The 23759-nt window shown below is 38.6% G+C and overlaps 1 protein-coding gene across 1 annotated transcript in view; it reads right to left on the bottom strand.

Moving 5' to 3' along the window:
- The window catches only part of ADGRV1 (adhesion G protein-coupled receptor V1), a 282099-nt gene that overhangs the window by 21437 nt on the left and 236903 nt on the right, over positions 1-23759 (bottom strand). Inside the window, 1 exon segment of the mRNA XM_068422903.1 lies at positions 23378-23499. Within this exon segment, the coding sequence (XP_068279004.1) occupies positions 23378-23499 (122 nt within the window).

A 23759-nucleotide genomic window follows, 5' to 3' on the forward strand; every position in this document is an offset into this window, starting at 1 on the left:
TTAGTCTAAACTGTCAAGTTTCTTTTTATGCAGAGCCAGCTATGCCAAGACCATGCTGAATCTTGCAGTTTCTAACCACAGCCAAAGCCAAGGCCATAAATTCCTTTCTGGCAAACTGCATTCAGCTCAGATTTAGTCCAAACTTGGCTCAGGCTTACCTGAAAGGTTCGCAAACTTTGGCAAATCTTTAAAAAGCAGATTTGCTTGGATACTTAGGATTCACTATAAATATTTTGCATAGCGCTCAGCACACTTGCAGCTACTCCCACACAACAGCCATTTGTACCTCTGAATTCAGCCCTACAAGTGGCAGAAAAGGTTTGGGGTTTTTTTTGTTATTGTTTTACAGAATCACAGAATTGACCAGGTTGGAAGAGACCTCTGGGATCATCAAGTCCAACCTTTGACCTAACACCACTGTGTCAACTAGACCATGGCATTAAGTGCCATGTCCAGTCTTTTCTTAAACACCTCCAGGGATGGTGACCCCACCACCTCCCTGGGCAGCCCATTCCAATGTCTAACAACCCTTTCTGTGAAGAAATTTTTACTAATGTCTAACCTGAACCTCCCCTGGTGCAGCTTGAGGCTGTGTCCTCTAGTCCTGTCATTAGTTGCCTGGGAGCAGAGGATGACCCCCACCCTGTTACAACCTCCTTTCAGGTAGTTGTAGAGAGCGATAAGGTCTCCCCTCAGCCTCCTTTTCTCCAGGCTAAACAATTCCAGTTCCCTCAGCCGCTCCTCACAGGACATACCCTCTAGACCCTTCACCAGCTTTGTTGCCCTTCTCTGGACTTGCTTCAGCACCTCAATGTCTTTCTTGAAGCACGGGGCCTAGAACTGGACACAGTAGTCGAGGTGCGGCCTCACCAGTGCCGAGTACAGGGGGACAATCACTTCCCTAGTCCTGCTGACTTCCTGATACAAGCCAGGATGCTGGTGGCTTTCTTGGCCACCTGGGCACACTGCTGGCTCATATTCAGACGGCTGTCCACCAATACCTCCAAGTCCTCTTCCACCAGGCCACTTCCCAACCACTCTTCCCCCAGCCTGTAGCGCTGTATGGGGTTGTTATGGCCAAAGCGTAGGACCCAGCACTTGGCCTTGTTGAACTTCATACCATTGGTCTCAGCCCATCTATCCAACCTGTCCAGATCCCTCTGCAGAGCCTTCCTACCCTCAGGCAGATCAACACTCCCACCCAAGTTGGTGTTGTCCGTGAACTTACTGAGGGTGCACTCAACACCCTCATCCAGATCATCAATAAGGATATTAAATAGGACTGGGCCCAGTACTGAGCCCTGGGGGACACCACTAGTGACCAGATGCCAACTGGATGCAGTACCATTCACCACCACTCCCTGGGCCTGGCCATGCAGCCAGTTCTTAACCCAGCAAAGAGTGCACCTGTCTAAGCCATGTTTGTTTTAAGAGGACAGATTCAAATTCTAAAAGAGAGGTGTTCAGCTTGAAGATGCACTTAAAACACAGACACTTAGCCAAACTTGCCAGATGTGCAGATTGGGCTAGAATAAGATTGTTACTTCCTTCCAATGTAGTCATCCCGGAAATATCAGTAAAGCCCTATTTTTCTATTTCAGCTTAGATGAGGAAGAAATACGCACTGAGTCAAAGACCAAAACTACAAACAGTGGGACAGGTGTGATCTGTGGAGGGCAAACATGGGAGAGTCAGCATGTAGAAGCAGCTTGCAATTCACCTCCGCAGTTCTGGCTGCAGTCCCTCATTACAAAGCTCTGTAAGATTCAGTAAATCACACCAACCACACGTGGTTGCAGGAGGCTGAGAACAGCCAAAAGCAGACTAAGCAGACCAGCACCCCATTGTTCACCATCTCTGCCCCATTTCTTGGCCCATGGCTTTTTTCCCCTCTGCCTTTTTCGTTTTTCTTTCCTGCACAGGCAACAGAAATCAAGGACAGCACCCCTTGAGGTCCTCTTTGCATTAGGTTCTTCTTGTGCTTTGTCGTATGCGGAGGACCACTCTGGCAGCAGAAAGCAGCCAGAATACACGCCAATGAAAACCAGACTATTTGTCCACTGATGAACCTTACACTAAAAAACAAAAAGCAGGAAGAGCAGAAGCTATAAGGTTATTCCTCACATATTTTTCAACTGCATTGACTGTAAAGACTTAGAAATAGCAGAGGTCATGAATTTGCACATATGCTTTACAAAATTTTGCAAACATTTACTCTCATACTTACTTTCCAAAGTAAACATTTATAACCCTACATTTCAGCTCACACCTTACAATCTAAGCCTACTACTGTTTTCTTTTCTTTCTCAAACAGAAAAGAAATGGCGGATGAAAAAGCCTTTCTCACCTCTGCCCCTAGGTCAAGAGATTCCTTGACTAACAGCATTAGAGCAGTTAACTCTCTAGTTATATCTGAAAGCAATCTGAAAGCTAGCATAGGAAAGCAATGCTCAGGAGGAAAGTTAGCAACTGAAGAAACTACATTCAGGAACCATACAAAGGAGCATCATACATCACTGAATATAATCTTGCCCATATAAAAAGTCAAAGAAAGTGCCATTCCTGCAGCGCATTAAAATATTCTTTTTATTATTATTTTTTGTTAAAGCAGTAATTTCTACTTATTAATGACAAATACACAGAATTAAAAGAAACAGGGAACTGAAAGCATGACAGACAGGAAGAGGGAAGAGAAAGATGCTAACTTTGTGTTTATTGCCAAAATTTTACTTGCTTTTGCAGAAAATCTCAAAATGAAGAGTTAAGTAAAGGCTAGGAGTTATTGCTACAACAACATTTTTTCCCTTTAATTGATTCTTTCAGTGTCATAATCTCTCTTATGCCTTCTGTTATCTCTTTATTTCTTGTTACTCTTATCTGACTGAGAAAATGGACAGACCATTTATTTAGCAGCATTTCGCTATAGTGCCATAACAGAGTAAAACTAACTGACTCGTGCAAATTAAGAAGCCATAAATGTAAGAAACCTTCAAAAAACTCTGGCTTTGAGGAAACCCAAGGGTTGTGGATTACTGATATAATTATTTTCCATATCTGCTGCTTGAGTGTCTTAGGACAAGACTGGTGGGAATAAGGTGTTTGTATACTCCAGCATTCTCTGACTATTGGGAAAACCTCTTGGGGATGCTACAGCCAGCTAGAAAGCTACAGCCACACACTGCTGTAAGGAAACAAATAAAGTCTCACCATCTTCAACCTCCGCTTAGTTAACAGTGACCCCAGGAAGTACCTTACAATGACTTTTTATGCCTTTTATGTCCAGCATAACAGATGTGTAAGTTACTACAAGTAGTTATTTTTGCCAGAGAGCTCTGATTGTCTCAGAAGTAGAGGTCTTGTTCAGCAGGTTTGCTATTGAATTACATTCACAGGAACCTGTCAGCAGTTTACACTCCCTACTCCCCTTGCTTTTAATGAGAATTACTGTAGATATTTACTGCCTTTCGGCAGTTTCAGAGACAGCAGAAGGCAAGTCTTATTTATAAAGCAGTAAGTTAACATTATTTTGGTTAGAGATGCTCCTCAAAAAAGGGAAACGTGGGCAAAAATGAGGACAAGGACTAGACGTCCTTCCATATCTGACAAGTAGGTGAACAAGAGTAGGTGGAGGTATAATAATATATTTGGCTCTGTCATTAAAATCATTCACTTCCTGGCTTGAGAAAATGAGCTGATTTTTCCTCCCCCCATCCTTGTCCCCAGTCTGTGCAAGGAGAGAAGGCTCTGGATGAATAAAAGTACCTCAACAGTCAATGAGATCTCTTTTCACAGGGAGTGTTACGCAAAGCAAAATTAAAAACAAACTCACATTAAATATGGACATGATGTCAGCCTTGTATTAGAAACTTTTGTTTTGAGGCTTTTTTTAGCAATTGTAGCTCTAAAGCTGTCCAGAATTTGCATTTGTGGGTTACAACTTCTTGTTTTTTAATGGAAAAATCATTGGCACAGAAATTTATATCAGGGTTTTTTAAATAGACTCAGACAGGAATACCACTACTAAGCTGTGAACAAAAGAAATTTACAGAAAATAGAAAGGGAATGAAATGAACATTGAAGCAATTCCACTGGTTGACTCTAAAGAGGGACCAGTCTTTACTTCAGGGACAAGAACATCACTTAGGAGAGTAACATCCTTGAAGTATTTCATTATTTCCCTATGATTCTGCTTATAAAAAGCTAAATTGCATGTCAATGCATACCAATGTAATGCCAAAGGATATATATATACATATGTATCTCAAAACTAAGCTACTGGAACATTTTATTTCCATGCCTTGGTGTATTTATTGAACGGTGCAGGAATGCAGCTCTACCCATTGTCAGCAACAGACAGTGTAAGTCGTGAAACACGTATCAAACTCTTGGTTCTTCTTGTACTTGGAAAACAAGAAGTTACTTTCCCTCTTGGAAATTCTCTCTAATGGATTAAGGCCAGAAGTGACCTAAGATATGTTTGCAGCACCAAACAGAAGAATTTGGATATGACCTGCTCTGTGACCCATTCCTGCTATCTGTGGAGCATTTCTTAATAGGAAAAAATGATAGGAGCTGTTGAAGGATGGACTTTCACGTATTTTTCAAAGCAATAAGCTGTTGTTCTTAGCTGTTGTTTTGGGTTTTATTTTAGCTTAGTTTTTCCTGCTACTTAGCATGGAATTATATGTCCTTTTGAGGTCTCCCTCATTGTGTGAGGGCTGCAGATTGCTGTCTATTCTTTTCCAGCACCCTTGTATGGCAATAACTTCTGGCTCCGCAGTATCGTGTTTTCTCATTGCAAAACCACCCAAAGTGTTTGACAGAGCTGTCTTGGCTGCACAGTGAAGTCCAATGTAAAGCAAACACAGACAGCTGCCAACTCCAGAGCTGCATGGTGGGTCAAGAAGAGAGTACATGACCAGAAGAAGCCCTTCACTATTTTTTTCTACTCTAGTGCTTTTTGACTTCTCTTCCTTTGCACTTTCCTGTCCTCAGTCATAGCAGAGCAGCTACCAGTTCTGCCATTATTCTTCCTCCAGTCAGTGCTGGGAGAAAGACTTCTAGCCTTGTTCCTTCCTGCCCGTACAATCACAGGCAGCACTGGTTCTGCCTGCACAGCAGGGCCAGCATGTGGAGGTAAGCTCCACCAGCCTGGAGGTACTTACAGGTCAGACCGGATTGGGAGCACTGACCTAATTAGGCTTCCACCTCCACACTGCACATGTTCAGATGTTTGTAGAATGCAAAATGCAAGGAGCATTTTGGCTCCTTGCAGAAGTTAGCAGAAAAGATGGGTTGATAAGCAAGTGATGAAAAGCCTGATGAGAGGTAAAAGCTACCTCCTGAGGGAACTGGAAGGAAATTCTGAAGTGAGACAGGGAAACTTTGCCAGGCAGGTGGATTTTGAAGCAATTTTATGTTAAACAGGTCAAACATAAAGCCTACAAAACCCAGCTATGTAGGCAAGTACTGGAAGCCTCATTGCCTGGTGTGGCAGTGCTGCTTTGCCTAATTAATAATTATGATAACTCATATAATTTAAGGAATGTAGAAGTCCATAATGTGATGTTCACCATCCCATTCCAGCAAGGACAGTGGAAATGGTAACAACCTGATTGTGATTCTGCTTTCTTTGCTCCTACACCAGGCTCCATGTCTCCACCACCACCACCAGGACAGTGGTTCTTGCCTCAGGCTCACTCGGAAAACTTCACTGTAATGTAATATAATGACACTTCTAAAACTGGCCAAGCCAGTTTCTCCAAGTGCTCTCAGTGGAAAACCATAGTCTCCACACACCTACCTTCTGCCTCACTGCCACTCCATGCTGTTCCTTAGGAGTCTTTCAAAGCTACAAACGGCCTGGGAGGGTTTTGTTAAGGTGGTTTCTGTGTTGTCTAAGATATAATACATATTTTCTGGGTAACAAAAAAAAACATTAATCTGTGTTTGCCCATAACTATCTCTAACTATATACGTGTAACTATATACCTAGATACCTATATATGTAATTTAATATAGATAAACTAGGCACAGGTACATCTGCTGTGAGCCCAACTGTTCTTTGAACACAGTCAGTGAGTAAGGCAAGTTTCAGGATACAGATGAGCTTCCATGTTAAGCCTTAGGTAACTGCTCCATGTGAACCTACCTCTGAATTCAGATCTAGAGCTACTCAAAGCATATGAGTACTTCATATGAGTACTTCAGGTATACTACCTGAGGGGAGGTTGTAGTGAAGTGGGAGCTGGCCTCTTCTCCCAGGCAACTAGCGATAGGACAAGAGGACATAGCCTCAAGCTGCAGCAGGGGAGGTTCAGGTTGGACGTTAGGAAGAATTTCTTTTCAGAAAGGGTTATTAGACATTGGAATGGGCTGCCCAGGGAGGTGGTGGAGTCACCATCTCTGGAGGGGTTTAAGAAAAGACTGGACATGGCACTTAGTGCCATGGTCTAGTTGACAGGGTGGTGTCAGGGCAACGGTTGGACTCGATGATCCCTGAGGTCTCTTCCAACCTGGTTGATTCTGTGATTCTGTGATATGCGTTCTGTTACTTGTAACTGCACTTACATTAAGCTTCATGTGCAGTGAATTACTAGATGTAAAACTAGATGTAAAATTAGATGTAAAATTGCATTACTAGATGAAAAATTTGGGGCAAAGATGATAATATGGGGTTTTTTCTTCCATTAAAAAAGTATAAACATACAATGAAGGTCATACTTACCAATATGAATTAAGGCAAAAAAATGCATTTACTTTGTGTCATACTTTAGTTATACGTTGTCTTTACTGCACAAATGAAATGAATGGAAGCTAAATTGAATTTCTTAATTTGAAAGGAATCTAGCAGGAAAATCTAGCAGTAGCAACCTTTCCAAACTTTGCTGAAAGCAACAGAAAAGGAACTAGAGATTATGATTCCATCTCACCTACGAGTATCACACACACACCATTTCAACGTCGGTATGCAAAGAAAATGCTATAAGAAAATCCAGCATAAGCATAAAAGGAAGGCAAGTTGCTAGTCAAAAAAACATAAAATGGTTGGTAATACATTGGCCTATACAAGTATGTCACGCATGCAAGGCATTTTTATGCTTGGCAAACGGAATCTTAGCAGGTGTAATCATTAATTACTATTAATTCTGAGGTAACTGGCAGTATCTGTTCCAAGATTCTGCTTATTCATAGTGTCCAAAAGGTTGATAAATCATTACTATGTGGTATAGACATGACTACTATGTTTTGCAGATATTAGTAAGTGCAGTATTTGTGGCATAGCTGTTGTGATAATTATAGTCCAACCTGTTGGACATTAACTGACTTTGTGCAACAAAGCACTTGCCAAAGCACCTGTTATTTAGTAAACCTTAATCATGCACATGAAAGTGAAGTTTTAATAAAAAAAAAAAAAATAACACCAAACAAAACATGACCCAACCGCATGACGAATCCAAAGGCCACTAAGGAAGAGGGTACCTAGAGTCATCATCTGAGCAGTGATACAGAGGAGGTGGGTCAACAGCAGCATAGCAGAGTAAGCAACGCTGAGCCCAAGCTTGGGAGCTTTTCCCCTCATCACTGAGCTCCCTGGCTCTGCATCTCTGTTGACACTGCTATATTAGTCTTGTCTCTAAAGCAGATGTGCTTTGTGTCCATTTAGGATTGTCTGTGTCATATCACACAGATGTATTTCAAATGGTAGCCCAAAAATCCAGCATTTGCACTTTAAGGATGCACGGACATATTTTTGTAAAGAAAATAAATACATATCTTTACACCTTTTTCAGTAGTTGTGGAATGTGCTAAAAGAAAGTTTCACTTTCAATGAAAAGACTGTTTTTTCTCTGTTCTTGTTAGCTCACTGAATAAAGATTTTATCCAGTTTGCTAATGAAAGGATCCCATAGGACATAATATGAGACTAATTTCACTGTTCAGGAGGAGAGGATACAGTAACCCTACACGCTGCTTTTTTCTGGGATTACTTTTGCCCTGTTGCCTTCCTGGGGTCAGCAAGGGACAGCAATGAAGATAGGAGTAAAGGTATAGGGCTAGGAAATTAACTTCTGATTCTCTGGCTCAGCAGCGCTGGCAATGAGATTACTCAGTGAGGCAGGAAGAAGTATCCAAGACACACCTCAACTCCAAACTGCAACACTCTTCCATCCTCCACACAGAGTCTTTTCAGTATTGACACGATTCCTCTTTTTTATTAAAAAAATGATTGAACTATTTAACACCTACTTAAAACTTTTTTTTGAAAAGATGCAGTATACAGTATAACTTAGGTTTTATGTGAACAAAGCTAAGAAAAATAAACTTCTAATGCACTAGATGGCTCAATCTATACAAGTCACACACACAGAAATCACATTCTTGGCAGAAAGCTATAACTATGATCCTGGGATTTATTTTTTTTTATTTTTTGCATTGTTTGTATTGGTACTGTGCAAGGAGAAATTTCCAGGCAAGTTAGACATCACTCAGTGTTAAGTACTGCATTATTTTCTTCCAGTTCATGGTTGGCATTTTAGCTATTTTAAATAATTTTTACAAACTAAGCCAAGCCATGTTAGCAAAGTGACTACGTAGTTTGTGCTAATGCTCTTTGCCAATGGAAAGCAGGGTGGCAATAATCTGAAAAGAGATGTTTCCAGGAAGAGGAGGGTCTTTATTTAGATCATGCTGAAAATAAGTCATCCCACAGCTCCTTCTACTCTCTACTGTTACAGAGATTTAATGAACTAGTAGCACTAAATTTGACTTCCATTTAGAAAACACAATCCATTCAAAAAACAAAGTACTTGCAGCAATACAGACTAAGAGACTGGTAGCTATGTGGTTTAATAACCTAAGCATAAACCTGAAATGTAGGAGCCATTAAATTTACTTCCTATATTAGCAAGTATGCTGGCCCTACACAAGTCATTTATCTTCCTGTGGCTTTTATTCCAGACATCTATAAAACAGAGATGATAATATCCATCCCAGAAAGGCACTCTGAAGATTGACCAGCTGGTAATTCATGCTGCTGCAGAGCAGACATGACTACTTACAGGCCAAATGAACTATTAAAAAAAGATAGTCATTAAAAAAATAATTTATTCTCAGTTTTCCATACATTATATTAATGTATCCTATTGTGACAATTTTCACAAGCAGAAAATGACTACTTGTGAGTGCTTTGAAATTTCTTTATGATATAGGAACTTAAAATTTATGTTACATTAGTGAAAATACTGCATTTTTTCAATTTTGTTATTTTCTATATTTTCAAATTCCTATGTTTGTCCAAATACAGCAGATGATAAGATCTGTGTTTTTATACAAACACATTTTCTGAAAGGCAAAACTGTAAAAAATGTGGTTACTTTAAATATTTGTAAAATTTTGTAAGGGCTACCCTGAAGATACTTTCTTAGTTGGTTTTCATGTGTCCTAAAGGAAAGTAAGTAGGACATTTACATTGTTTTTCAAGGGATTGCAATAATAACTTCAAATAAAATTCACCACACATGGCTAGATCTTGGATAAATTACTTTTCACAATTACATTTCTACACTGATTCTTAAGAAAAACTTCAAGTAGTCCAAGAATCTCATCATGACTTCATGGCCTCACTACATCCTGTACTACTGTAGCCTACACGAAGAACACTCTAGACTCTGCATTTGCAAAGCAAAGCCCCTGTGGAAATGTGGATACAAATGACTTTTTATCCTTCTGAGATTACCCATTTCTTAGGGAAAAAATGAAAAAAAGGTTCTGAGATAGGCAAAGAAATATTGGAATGGGTGCTAGCAGACTCTCTGTTGTCAATGTAGGCAATGTCTAGATATTAGGTTTTTTAAACCTATGCAGAAGGGGATGAAGAGACAGGTAAGGACAGGGTTGTCTTTGGGATAAATCTCAGTAGAGTTTCAAGGATGGGACTCGATTCCAGCCATGGGAAAAGGGGAGAAGCTTTGCTGCTTCTTGCAAAACTCTCCACAGCGATTGTCCTTGGTGTGGTTTTAGAGCACAGAAACAGTTTTTATTTCTCCTTGACTCAGCCTAAAAGATACCTAGTGCACTTGAGGTTTATTTCAACTTATTCCCATTGTTCCCCATTCTCACACCATGCAGCATTTCGAACAGCACAGTGCCCTGCCAACTGCAATTTTCAAGGACAAACAGTTAAATATCCAACCCGATCACCTTCTTGATGACCTCCTCTTAGGTCTCTGGCTACAAAATCTTGTTGCCTGTCATGCTGGCCTGTTGTCCAATTGCCTGCTTGTACTGCATGTCCTGCTTGTCCATTTCTTGTCTCACATCGAGTTTATAGACACGTTAGGGCACAGGACATATTTTTGTTCTCTGCTTGTACAGTATTCAACACAATGAAAGTCTGGCCCATTCATGAACTCTGGAGCACTACAGTTAATACATAAACATTGTTTCTCAGTCTAAATGACTGTTAGGCATTAGCATTTAGTGGTGGGCAAATATATAGTTACCCAGCTAAAGCAGGTGGTCATAACCTGAGCTTATTTCTCAAGACTTTAGCAGATGTTCATCAGCAAAAAAAAATATTGCAAGGAGAGGACAAAGTACTCTTTATCATTAAAGGCCAACCTGAAAGTAACCAGTTTCTAAAAGATGACTATTAATTATTTCCAATTTTGTCCTTTGGTTTTTGTTTTTTTAAGAACACAAAGACATTTCTATTTAATAAAACACTGCAATATAAAGAGCCTAAATACTGAAATATTATACTATCTGAAAGCAGTGAGAAAGCAGGAACTCACACGTGTCAAGAAGCATCCTCTGGAATCACATTCCTCTCTTTACTTTTTGCATAAAAAGCCTTTGGAAACCAGCATACTAATGTAGGTGCCTAGAGGTGGGGAGTATGACTAACCCTTTTTTTGTTCACTGTTGAAAATGAAATTACAGAATTGAAAATAAACCTATAAGCACATACTCCTTTTATGAACTAAAAATTTCTGTCACATAGGTTGGCCTATTTGGCTAATAACAGGTGATTATACAAAAGCTAGCATGAAAATAACAATGCTTTGCACGAAAGCAACAGTCTTCATGGTGAGAATCACTGTTTTCGTGCCATTTCTCAGAAGTCAGGGATGAGAAAAAGGTCCTGTGAGAGCTGCTGGCTTCACTCCACTCAGAAAGGAATGACTCTGCATATTAAAATGCCAATTTTCTCTTTCCTGGGACTCAAAAGATTAATCCTCGAGGGTGCTGGGGCATAAGAAATACTGAACTTTCAAAATCCTCTACTGAGTATGCAGGGTATCTGAGCATATTTTAGGATAAGTCTTACAATTTTCAGCCTGCTTCTGTTAGACATTTTTTGAAGCAAAATCACAGCATTAGGAAGTCTCCAGTAGATCAGTAGATCATGTATTTTATTTACACACACTCACACACACACAGAGAAAATAAGACGATGCCCCTCTCAAAACTGTGTCTTCTACTCAACCTGCTGTAAGAAGACATACAAAGAACAAAACCAAAAAATATCAGTGTAGTTCACAGTTTTGCAATTGAAGATCTAATATAACTTTGTCACTAAAACTTTCCATGACTCTGTTGTAATGGCAAAACAAGACATCTGAAGATTTAAACAAATAATCAGCTGACAGTACGAGTTGATTTGGTGCTTTTTTAAATCCAACTGATCTTTGTCAAGGCAAAGGCAAAAGAGCAACACTTGACATTTTGCTCAAAATAAAACATAATTTAGCAATTTTTATCCAACTGTGGTTAGCTCCAGCTTCACAGTTGCTCAACTCTTTCCAGACACAAATGATTTGCAGTCCTCACATGCATTAGAAAGCTTCCTGAGAGAGTTGCTACTAAGTGGTTATACTCAGATCTCGCATTTAACTGTTGACATGTTCCCCTTTGGAGAAAAAATCCATCACAAAGAGTCAGTACAAAAAGAAAACATTGGCAACACTACACTTAAAACTTTCAAACAAACTGACTTTGGAATGAATGTATGACAGTTCTTTAAATTCATGGTCCTTTCGTTAATAGAAGGAAACGCTGAAAATCTCAAAGAATTTAGTGGTATGAGATCACAGCCACACTCAATGTTTCTAGGCAGGTTAGATGTTTAACTGTTTGCCTATACAAATCGCAGTTGGCAGAGCACTGTGCTAGTAGATGTAGTCAAAGTTAATTTAACTTTGAACGTAATGCTCGCTGCCTTCTTCATGCCCTGACACCACCTTGCCTCCTGTGTAGAACCGGTGTTGGAATTCAGAAAGCTGTTCTGAGTTAGGGCCAACTCTGAAAAAGGACTGAAGTCTCTAAAAAATGCCTGCTGAGAGACAGCATATATTATTTTGTGTGCAACACAACACTGGTGTGATTATACAGCTGCTGGATCAAGGCCAGTATGCACACAGACAGCAGATGATTGCTGACATGTGAAATATTCTCAGGCTTCTGAAATAAGATTTTCAAATCCCTGATCACCACTAATACTTGTTTTCTAATCCTACCATATACAGAATTCATCTCTCGGACCAACGGGCTCAGAAATGCCCACAGGATCCCAAATAATGCATCACCAGCACCTTTTACAATAGCATTCATATTGCTGTTGGGTACAAAATTAGCATCACATTTGCTTCTTTCAAGCCTGTATCATACTGGTGATTTGCATTTGTCCTGAGACAAAGCAATACACTCATTTCAGTTTACACTTCTCAGTTATACATAACTTATCAACTTATAGCAGAAATTCTTTCACTATTAGTATCTTGGTTCATAATTTTGCACATAGTGTTGTCAGAACTCATATATTCGCTATTAATTCATTCCACAGATTAAAAATCATCCGTTTTATTCTGTAGGATACATCAGTCTTCTGAATCACCAATAACCCCTAGATTTGTGTAATCAAAAAAATATCATTTTTTCTGCCACAGTCATAATTAAAATGGAAGTGCAGATTAGTATTGAGATGCAATATAACTACTTTTTAATTTTTCCTATTTTATTTTTACCATATTTTTCCCTTTACTCTTACTCCTCCAATTTTGTTGTGGCACTGTATCAAATACCTCCCTAAGAGCTGAGCAGATTTTTTGCATTTACGTTGTCTGGATTAGCAGATAACGGTTTGGACTAGTATGCCTAACTTCACTAGATGCAGGCTAGATTTTAACTTACTTTTAAGTATCTGATGTGTAATTGTAAAACTGATGTCTAATTAACAGGCTTCTAGTTGACAAAATCAAAATATATTTAGTATGTAAGATATAACTGAACCCATGTTGTGGCACAAAAAGGTTTTGCTGATGTCTAGATGTCTCCCAGCTTTTTTTCAAGGATTCTTTGCTTACTCTGTTCCAAAATGCTTTTAAGTAAAAAGCAAACTATATTTTCATATTATGTCACTGTTTCAAAAAGTCATTGTTTCTTTTGGCAAACTACCTCCCCTTTAGTCCCAATATGACATGTTAGAGCCCAAACCAACACTTCTTTAGAAGAAAGTACTTCTAAAAATATCCATTGAACAGTTTCTTTTAGTTTAGCTCTGTCCTAGTTTGGACAACTCCTAATTCCTTATTTCCTAGGCTGGCAAAATCATTATCAACTGTACTTAGAGAACTGCTCTGTTCTCACTGGAAAATAAGCATTTGCAGTTTACCTGCAAGTAGAGGAATGCAAGAATTTTTTTTAAAGAGTGCCAGGGATCGGTCTCACTGATGGTTTCAAGATGATTTTAACTCTGTCTTACCCACAACAGAGGAGTATTTCACTAGGTGATAAAACTTATTAAATAGTCTATTTTTTTTAAGTTTGGAACTCCTCCTTAACTCACACTGGTTGCTGTGTGCAATAACCTTTTTACCTACATGAGAGAAGTTCCTTCATGCATTATTCTATAAGGACCATATGCTTAAATGATTTTATTTTTTCCCAGTCTGGTATGCAGTTTTCATACCCCTTCCTGTTCTCTTACCAATTCAACAAGTCATTTTATAAATTAAGGCTGGGTAGTGGTCCTTTAACTATATTCCTTCAACACTTATCAGCAGGATGACATTCCAAAAATCTAAACAGTTTCCAACAGCGATACCTGTTTAAAATGCATTATATGTCAAGGATAAAATAAAATACAAACAAAGAGGAACTGTACTTTGCATATAGTACTTCAGAAAAAAAGTTAATGAAGTCTGTCTTTACTGAATTCCTGTTATTTCGCTGTTACTTCAGAATGAAATCTTAGCTTATCATGCATGGTCTCTGCAAAAATTGCATATCATGAATATGCTGAGTAATTATGAAACTGTGAGAGATAAAAGCAGTAATGCCATTCACTCTTTCTACAGTAGTTGCTTGGAGGCCACTGAAGCTGTATATAAAATAAAAGAATGATTTTTTTTTTTTTTAAAACACGAGTTTTACAAGCCCCCAAACGAGACCTCATCTGTATTTATTATGAAGAAAAGGAGAAAACATCCTTCTCATACTGGTGAAGCATCAGGCTTGTATAATTTAGAGGGTTCTTGTGCAGGAAATGTGTGGGTGGAGGAAAAGGGAACAGTTCTTTTCCTAGAGGCTATTAAAACTTTATAGCCATTTATTTCACAGAAACATTCAGATTAGCCTTCATAACGTAATGATGTTCAGCATGAAGATATGTATGCATAGAGACCACTCTTCAGTGCTGAAGCATAAGAAACTGAATCCGCTGCTCCAAAGTAATTTCTAAAGATGACTATTTTACCTAAACTTTCCTGTCTATATCATTTCTAGGTCTTTGAGTTTTATTATTAGTTCTGTGATACCTGATGCTTTTCTAAAAACTCATGACCTCAGGGCCATGTGGCCAGTGTTGTTATCTATCTATCAATCACAATGAACGGGTTGAGAATAGAGCTTCCCATATGTCAAATCACAGAATCACAGGTAAACTGACTGGATGGGACCTCTGAAGATCATTTAGTCCACTCAGAAGGTCAGTCCATTGATCAGGTCACTATGGCTTTGCCTAGCTGACTCTTAAAGCCATACACCAATGGAGATCCCAAACCTCTCTGGGCAATAGTTCCAGCTCTCTGCTTCCTCCTAGTGCATTATTTTTCCTCATGTCCAATCTGAAAACCTCCCATGCCACAGTTTTGTGCCCACGTGCCCTTGTTGTTATCACCTGGCATTTAGAATTTAGAAGTCCGGATTGATTCTACATTATGATTATACTGAGATACTTCTTTTAGCTGAGTTATTGAAAAAATGCTATTTATGGGGACACAGAGACTGGCAGCAATGTAAAATGAAAAGGCAGGTGATTTGTCACGGACACCAAACCAAGTTGGTTGCTATTTTATTCTCCACAGTAATAAAAGTCGACTCGTACTGACAGGGGTGGAAGAAGAAAAGAACACACCTGATCCCAAGTCCTTTTCAGTGGATATACTTCCACTGACTGCAGCCATACATGTTACAGTTACATTCCTTACTTGTCGTTGTGTACTACATAATTCTTGCTATTATAATGCCTTCCAAGAGGAATGGTTAAAGCTGCTTTGTCATCTTCTACCTCAAAAAATTATTAGAGCATTTAGAGATTTTTCCTCAAATATACATGTAATATGAAGTTCTTCAAGAACAGCTGAAGGAGCTCCATAGATGCTGGAAGACCTAAAATGTTATTTAATGACTATATTTGTTTTTTAAAAAAATGCACTATAATCATGTGTTTCCATTTTAAGCGGGCAACTGAAATACTCTCTAAATGGTTTTGATTAACAATTGGTTGAAAATCCAGTAAATCAAAGCCCACTCCAGTACATTCTTTCACTCTGTACTTTTTTCAGTTTTATTATGCATTATTCTATATCCTTTCATCATCATAAACACAGCTTTAGACACAAGCTACTCTCTTCTGACATCAGTTGCTTCTATGTATTTAGGAGATATTTAGTTCCAACCTAACAATGCTTCCTGTGTTTGCCTGACACTGCGCACATTTTTCCTTGTTTTGTCTTCAGCTATAGACTGATTTTGGGTCCACTACGTAAGGACTTGAATAGGTAAAGGGAATATTTGACCATATTTCATAAGTCATTACAGTAATCATGTATTAGAGTATGTTTAGGGTGGTAACTAGGAACACAGAGAATTCTTCTTTAAGAAGGAAGTAACATACATAAAGAAAGGGATATAAAATTGAATGCTTCATTGTCTTCATTCACTGCATTGGACGGCTTCGTAAGTTTGCACGGTTGGTATGATGCATACCAATGCTATTGCCCAATCAGGATTATATCCCAGTTTAGCTGATGATGTCAACAAGTACCAAGTCTCAAAAAGTGACAAACTTTATTTTCTTTATATTAATCCTTTTTACTTTTTTAAAAATAAATGCACATACTGAACAAACTTTCAGCGTTTTTTACTTTAACTAAAATAACTTATTTTTCTAGTCTTTTGTTGTTCCCTTTTTTTAATAAATGAACTGTACAGAGTATACTATTTTCTTCCCTTCCAGGTATAATATGTCTGCAAGAGAATCCAAGCCTCCAGAAACAGCATAGGAATCTACTTTATTGCACAGATGTCAAAATGCAATGCCTGCTTTGGATGTGTGTTTTATTTTGTTTCTGGGGTAGTGTATGAATTCTTTGAGCTGTGTTTAATTGTATTTGGTTTATGCACTCAGCTGAAAGAAGAGGGTTTGGTATTGCTTGTACTATTTCTTCTTGAACATGCTTATGTGCTTTTCTTGATGCTCTGCTTGTAGTTCACCTTGTCCTGGCAAGAGTATGATGACTTCATTGTCTTTTGTTGGGCTTATCTGCAGTGTGGAATCACTTTTTGCAAAATCTTTAGGCAGTCTTTTGCAGCTCACCACATTTACTCCCATCTCGTGTCTGTCTAGTAATTGATTTTGTTTGTTTTTGATCATCAGAACTGCTGTACAGGATCATCTAGTCCATCTCTGACTCATGAGGAGGAGACGCTTCAGGAAGACACCATAAGAAAGAGGAAGTGAATCTATTTATAGTGGTGGTATTCTCAGTGTCCCCTGAATATGTCCCAGAGTTAAATAGTATGTTCTAGGAAAAAACATATCTTTCATTTTCAACTGGTGCTGGCCTGAGCTTTATAAACCATGTACTTTTGTTTATTTTATTTACTGCACGAATATAATTCACTTACAAAAATGTATATCTTTGTTCTCTTCTTGCTTTCTCAATATACTGATTTTTAAACTTTTTTTTTTTGCTTCTAAAACTGTGGCATATTGATTTCTCTTGCTGCATTTATTTTCTGTTGTTCCATAAACAGGGTATTCCCATTACAATGAGGGGGTTTTTTGCCACCATAATTATTAGTTTTCTTTGATATTTTATCTCCTTTGCTACTTGAGCTAGCCCTTGCTCCCATCTGGTTTGCTTCTGCTATTTTAATTAATGAAGTTTGGTGAATCACACCTACTCCAGCCAATGCCAGGTTTGGGTGTGCACCTGTTCACTTGTTTTCTATATGTCCATATTTCTTGTTAAAGGTACCATGGGCTTTTCAAACATTTGTACCTGAACTCCTGAATCTTCTCTTACTGTAATCCACTACAAATAAGTTGACTTTTAAAAATTGTCATATTAGGCAAGTCAGCCATTTTGCCCAGCTTGGAAAACCACCAGTAAACTCTTACTTCCAGATTTTTGCTGTGTTTCTTGGGAAGGTGTATTTTACATGTAACACTGTTGGTCATTATGTCAGCATGAGTCATCATGGTCTGCTCAAACACAGAGCGACATTTTAGCCTTATCTGCATCAGCCAAAACAACCACACAAGATCTTTTTGAATACTGTGGTTAATAACGGGATACCTCCCAGTTTTGGTTTACTTTTCTCCTGATTTAAAATTGCTGAAAAACAGAGTTTTGATACTGTTGACAGGTAACATTTCAGTATTTCATAACAGCAAGGTTTTGATTCAAAATTACTTATTAAAAAAGTTAATTAATGTATTGCTGGGGGTAGGGCACAGTGGGGCTTAGTGCAGGAAACCACAACAGGGGTAGCTATGAGGTATCTAATACCTTGTAGTTTGCAGTGTAGATACACCCTAAATTACAAGATAGAGGGTTGGGATATGCAGCCCAGTTTGCTGAAAATACAGCCAAAACCAATCAAGATTATACTGAGAAAGTTGGCTGTGGGGAAGAGCCTGAGAACGGGTCTGAAGCCTCAACCCAACCCTCTGCAAACAATGAGAAGAGATCCACCCACTGCCCTGAACTTTGGATCCATCGAATGGCAAATACGCTGCTGATGACCTTAGCTGTACAAACCAGAAACACCCCCCTAATTGCATGAGAAACACAGCAATCGTTTATACAAGTATAGTGTATGCAAAATGGCTTGTGAAATCCTAACCTTGAGAAGCACATAAGACAGCAGCTTATTCTTTTGCTCCTGACCCCAACAAATATCTTGTGAACAAATCCACAAAGGCAACTGTATGAAAAGAAAAGAAGTAAATGTTCCTCTCGGTTTTGCAAGTGAAATGATGAGGAGGCGAGGCGTTTCACCTGAGAGCATGGAATATGTTTCTGCAACACAGATGCTGCCTGGGTAGGATAATCAAGAGCATATTGCTGAGGAACTCAAAACATCAGATATATTAAACATGCTGCTTATCCTTTTCCTTTCATGTTTTTCTAAATTTATTTTTTATTTTGTAAATCAGCTGTTTTCCCCCCATAAGGCACTTTGCATGTTTATTTGTGAAGTTACAGGGAAAGGACTAGCTTTCCCCTCCATGCACTCCATGCACTACAACAGCTCGTACCATAAACTCGTCTCTGATTGGAAACGTTTCCCGCAGGAAGTGCTCGGAAACAATTTGTCCCTATTAGATGATTTTTCTATCAAGTGCATTTCCTAGGAAATGTATGTCGTAAGGCTAAGCAACTAAATCAGATAACATGCAGCATCCTTCCAGTCTCCTGAGTTGAGTCTATTTGGATATCCAACACATTTTGATGGGTCATGTTCTGCTTCGTTACACAGTCTGCAGCTCCTGAGCAGCAGGGAAGCAGGTCTCTTGTTTCCTATAAACTACTGCATGTTCTCGTTCCTGTTGGGGAAAAGCTCTTAATGAACATTGAATTGCTTTCCAACTGAAACAGGGCACGTTGTATAACAGAAATGCCCACCAATAAATGGTAAAACAACCTTTTATTGCAGAAAAACAGCTTCGTTTTAACAATCATTATCAATTCTTAGAGCTGATAACGACATAACGCATGGGAATGAGATGCCAACAGCATGCACTAAAAGACAGCTAGTTCCTCTCGAAAACATTATGAAAATGTGTTATCCACTGTTAAGTACCATTCTCCTCTCCCATTCCCAAACAGCTGGGCTGACATTAAAGATTCAAAGGACACTGGAGATGGCTGTCCATGTCATGGATGAAGCTGGTTCTGCAGAGCCTGGAGGCCAGAAGGACCCCTCAGCAAGGAGCGTGTGCCCCCCGAGACCAGCCCCTCATTAGTGGGAGTGTGGTCTGCAAAAGCTTTGTAAAGCTATACCTCCTTACACCAAAAACTTAATTTATTCAGTATCCAGTATTTGTAATACATAATTTTCTTCTACACAAACAGTTTGCATACTGACATTTTCTCTAATTAAGGCAATTTGGTGTATCTGATTATTTGATGAAAAGTATAAATTAAGGGAATTTACAGACTCTCCACCTTGTTCCTTCCCTGTTTTTCAGTTCATGCTGCATGTCTGGTCACCTGAATCACACGTCAGTTTTTCTGTTTCCTGATTAGATAAACTGTGACTTTAAAACAGAAGAACAATATATGTGGGTTGGTTATTTAAAAGGTGGGGGTGTTCCAGGAAATGTTTTTTAAACTTGTTTTATTGTAGAGATTTACAAAGCACTGAAGACAATCACCTGTTAAAACAAACAAACAAATATAAAAGCTGTGGTACTGTGAAAGAGCTACTTTTTTTTTTTTTTTTTTTTTTTTTTGTTTACTGTTCTCAGGGTACCAAACACTAAAAAGGTATATTTTCCTTTTAAATATTTGGTAACTTTGTATTTTAAAAAGTAATTTCCAATATCTAGTAATAAAAGGTAGTGGACACTGTCCTATTAGATTTTCTGCCTGAAAACTCCAGCAAAGGATAAAAAGTGTTTTTAAAACATTATGTGTGAAGTTCCTGAGCTTCTTGTAGCTGGAACGAAAAGTTTTTATTTACTACTGTTTGAGTTGGAGCTCCAGACCTGCATGTTTTAACTTAAAATATTAACCAGGAAAAGATTATACATTTGAAATTTTTGCATCTCCTGTCAACAAAGGAACATTTATTTTATATTTGAGGTTTTATAGATTCTCTAGGGCTAGGAATAACAAAAATAACAGATTTCTCCTTTTGATGTGGAAGATCAATATTGATGTAATTTGAACACAGATGCGGCAGTATGTCCTGCAGGCCAGTTGACATCAACAGTTATTCCCCAGATATTACGATCTATCATCAGATAAGAAGCCAAATGAATTGATCCCAATCCAAAAGAGACGGTATCTATTGGTGAAGCAGTTGCTCGTGTTGGTAGAGAGTTAAGGGAAGAATTACGGGCAGAAGGGCAATGTGGGCAGTCTGGCATCACCACGGGTCTGAAGCTAAGGCTGTGCTCCACGCACGGTGTTGCACAGCAGTGATAAGGACACAAGGCAAGCCAGACAGTGGAGGGTGAAACTTGTCATATTTGGTTTCTTAATTTTTTGTTTCCTAGCTCCTCTGAAAGTTGTCAAACAAAGTTTCTGAATGTATATTTTCCAGCTGTCTAATTGAGCGTGGAGATGCAACCGGGGACATGCTTCTGCAAGATGAGAAATGCAGTAGAGGTTATTTGATCTTTGTGCATGACCCCATGCTGCTGCAGGATGCAGCCTACAGAAGAGTATAGCTCTTGAAAGGGACAGTTATTTATGTCAGGTCCTTGAGCACCAAAACAATATACACAGAAATATGTATTCTTTCAATTGCATGCAATTATGGTGGAAATATTTCTGACATTATAATACCCCAAAAAAAGTTCCAGCAGAAGCACACAAGAGTTAGGTACCACCTATGCAGGTCTTATTGGAATTTAACTTTTGTGTGGACAAGCAATGCTGATTAAGAAACCAGTCAGCAATCAAAGAACAGTCAATAAAAGAAAAAAAAAAAACGCTGTAAAGTTCAAAGACTTTAGAGCACATGAATGGAAACAAAACTACATAAAGACCATTAGATTCAACCAACCGAAAAACTTCACGAAGATTGAGAAAAGCAAATATTTCTGGTATCATCTCACTTTTAGCTGTATCTAAACAAAATCCTAATGTTGGAGTCATGCAGTGGTGCATCTCGAATAGCAGACATGACTTAAACATTATTCTAGGCGTGCTTTTATATCTGTGTTTTCCATATCACCTGCTACCATCCTGGACCACTAGTGCGATAAATCCCCCACAGACCTTGTGGGCCTCATATTTTACACGACTGGCTTTCAACATCCTGTTTTACTTGTTGACCCTATTGCATGAATTGGTGCCTTGCGATTGGCAACATTCATTAAAATAACAATAATTCTATGGCTTTGAACTTTACTTGAATAAAATGAAATTTCAAGTTATATAAAACAGACTAATATAAAGTCTCTTCTGGCAATCACACAGAAGGGTCAACATTCTGGCCAAAACCGAGTAATTTCACAGAGTACTCATCTCTCTTTTCTCTAAATATGCACTGGCAATAAAGTATTTATTTTAATGAAAATATCCATGCATATTACAGTGCTCTGGCTCTACTTTACCTCCGCCATAAAATCTCAATTATAAAGAATTACCCTTTTCAAAAATTTGTATCCGAGACAGACCTATGTAAAACAAGCCCAGATCAGATTCAAGTAATAACCCTTTGTAGAAAGATAGTAAGGAAGGATATATAAAAATATATATGTATATCTACATGTACATGCACACACGTCACCACACATTTATGCTTTATATCAGTGCATTAAGTTTCACTATAAGGTTGTGGTAGTCACAGTTGCAGAGCTAAAACTCCCGTGAGGGTTTGCCTCTACTCTGAGATTTTGCAGAGGGAGAGGAAAGGGAGCAATGTGCTTTGGTACTGCTGCCAGTCCTGCAGAGCTGTGGCTGTCTCACTGCAAAAAAGCGATTTTATGTCTATGCTGTAGACAATCACTAGAGCAAATCTATTCACGTAACTTCACAGAAAAAAAAATCGTAACTAATTTGAGCCAATATACGCCAATATATACGGAATAGTAAATGACAATATATACTGAATAATCAAATATATTACAAGGAGAATGAGCTACTTTTTTTTTCCTCAATTTAAAAAAAGAATTTATGTGTGAGATGTACATTTTGAAAATATTTAGACTGTTGCTTAAGGAACCTCCCACCTTTTAAACTAAAATCTAAAATAAATCTGCTTTGTGAAAATACACCTTTTTAATTAACTTTCATTTGATGAGGTATAAAGATTTTTAATATTGAAAAATAATACATGGTGTCACAGATATTGCTGTCACAAAAATTGCAGAGGAATTTGCATAAAAGATTTGGACATATATTTTTTAAATTCCTCATCATTTCACTGTTTTCAGACATCAGAGGCATTTTACCATCCATGATAAACTACTCTCTATTCTGTAAACAATTCTGCAATGTGCAGTATTGCATTGAATTCAGTGTAATGCAGTACCGAGTCCGGTGGAAGTACTTACATCAGTAGAATTTTGCAAAAGGCTCTTTGCATTTTTTATACCTAATAATCTAGTCTATACTTGATTTTTGCAATGAAAAGATCTTTGCTTACCAATATGTATGCTGTATGATAAAAGCTAAGCCTCAAGGCTCACCTCCCATAATGGAAAAAATTTCAATATTATGTTTATATACTTTCAAATTTTTGTTGTTTTTTTTTTTCGTTAGAATTAACAGATACAGAAAATTGAAATATTCAGTGTTTTTGCAAAGGCTGCAGATATTTCACTTTTACTGGTATAATTATCTGAGTAAGATATCACATACAGAAGCAAGTAATTTTCTTTCCCAGTGTATTAGCTATGAAATTAAATCTATGCAATTATAATGCTATTGCTTCAAAACAATGCATGCCTTGCTTTAATATGTATTCTATATGTTAATTTCAGAAATAAACAGAATACATAATTAACACTGCCACTGTCTCACAATGTGTTTCTGGATGTTCAGCTGATGAAGCTGAAATGCCAAATGTGTTGTGAGCGGTGGAGATGACCCCCAGCTCTGCAAGAAAGAAAAGGCACCGGCTCTTACCTGCAGGCTGTTGAAGATGATGAAGAAGACTAACATCCAGAGGTGCCGGTAAGCCATGTGCAGTCCTCCCCACAGCCAGGTCACAGAAATCAGGGCAAAGAGGTATAAGACCAAGGGGATCTCTGAAAACCACAAACACAGCATTTCAGCTCATGTGCCCCGGGATAAACACTTTTTAAAGCATTATCGATGCAGGACCCTGTTTTGCAGTCTCTGGCCAACCTTGGAGTTAGTTCTCTGGTGATGGGCAGCCCTTCTCCTGCCCCAGACGGGTGGGGGTCCCAGGGCTTTCAGGGCCCCCCTTGGGGCCAGGAGACCAGCAGCAGGGCATGGCCAGCTGGAGGATGGAGGGGCCAGGGGGGTACAGCCCAGCTCAGCAAAC

Source organism: Nyctibius grandis, chromosome Z (genome assembly GCF_013368605.1).
Source record: "Nyctibius grandis isolate bNycGra1 chromosome Z, bNycGra1.pri, whole genome shotgun sequence".
Taxonomy (NCBI): Eukaryota; Metazoa; Chordata; class Aves; order Nyctibiiformes; family Nyctibiidae; genus Nyctibius; species Nyctibius grandis.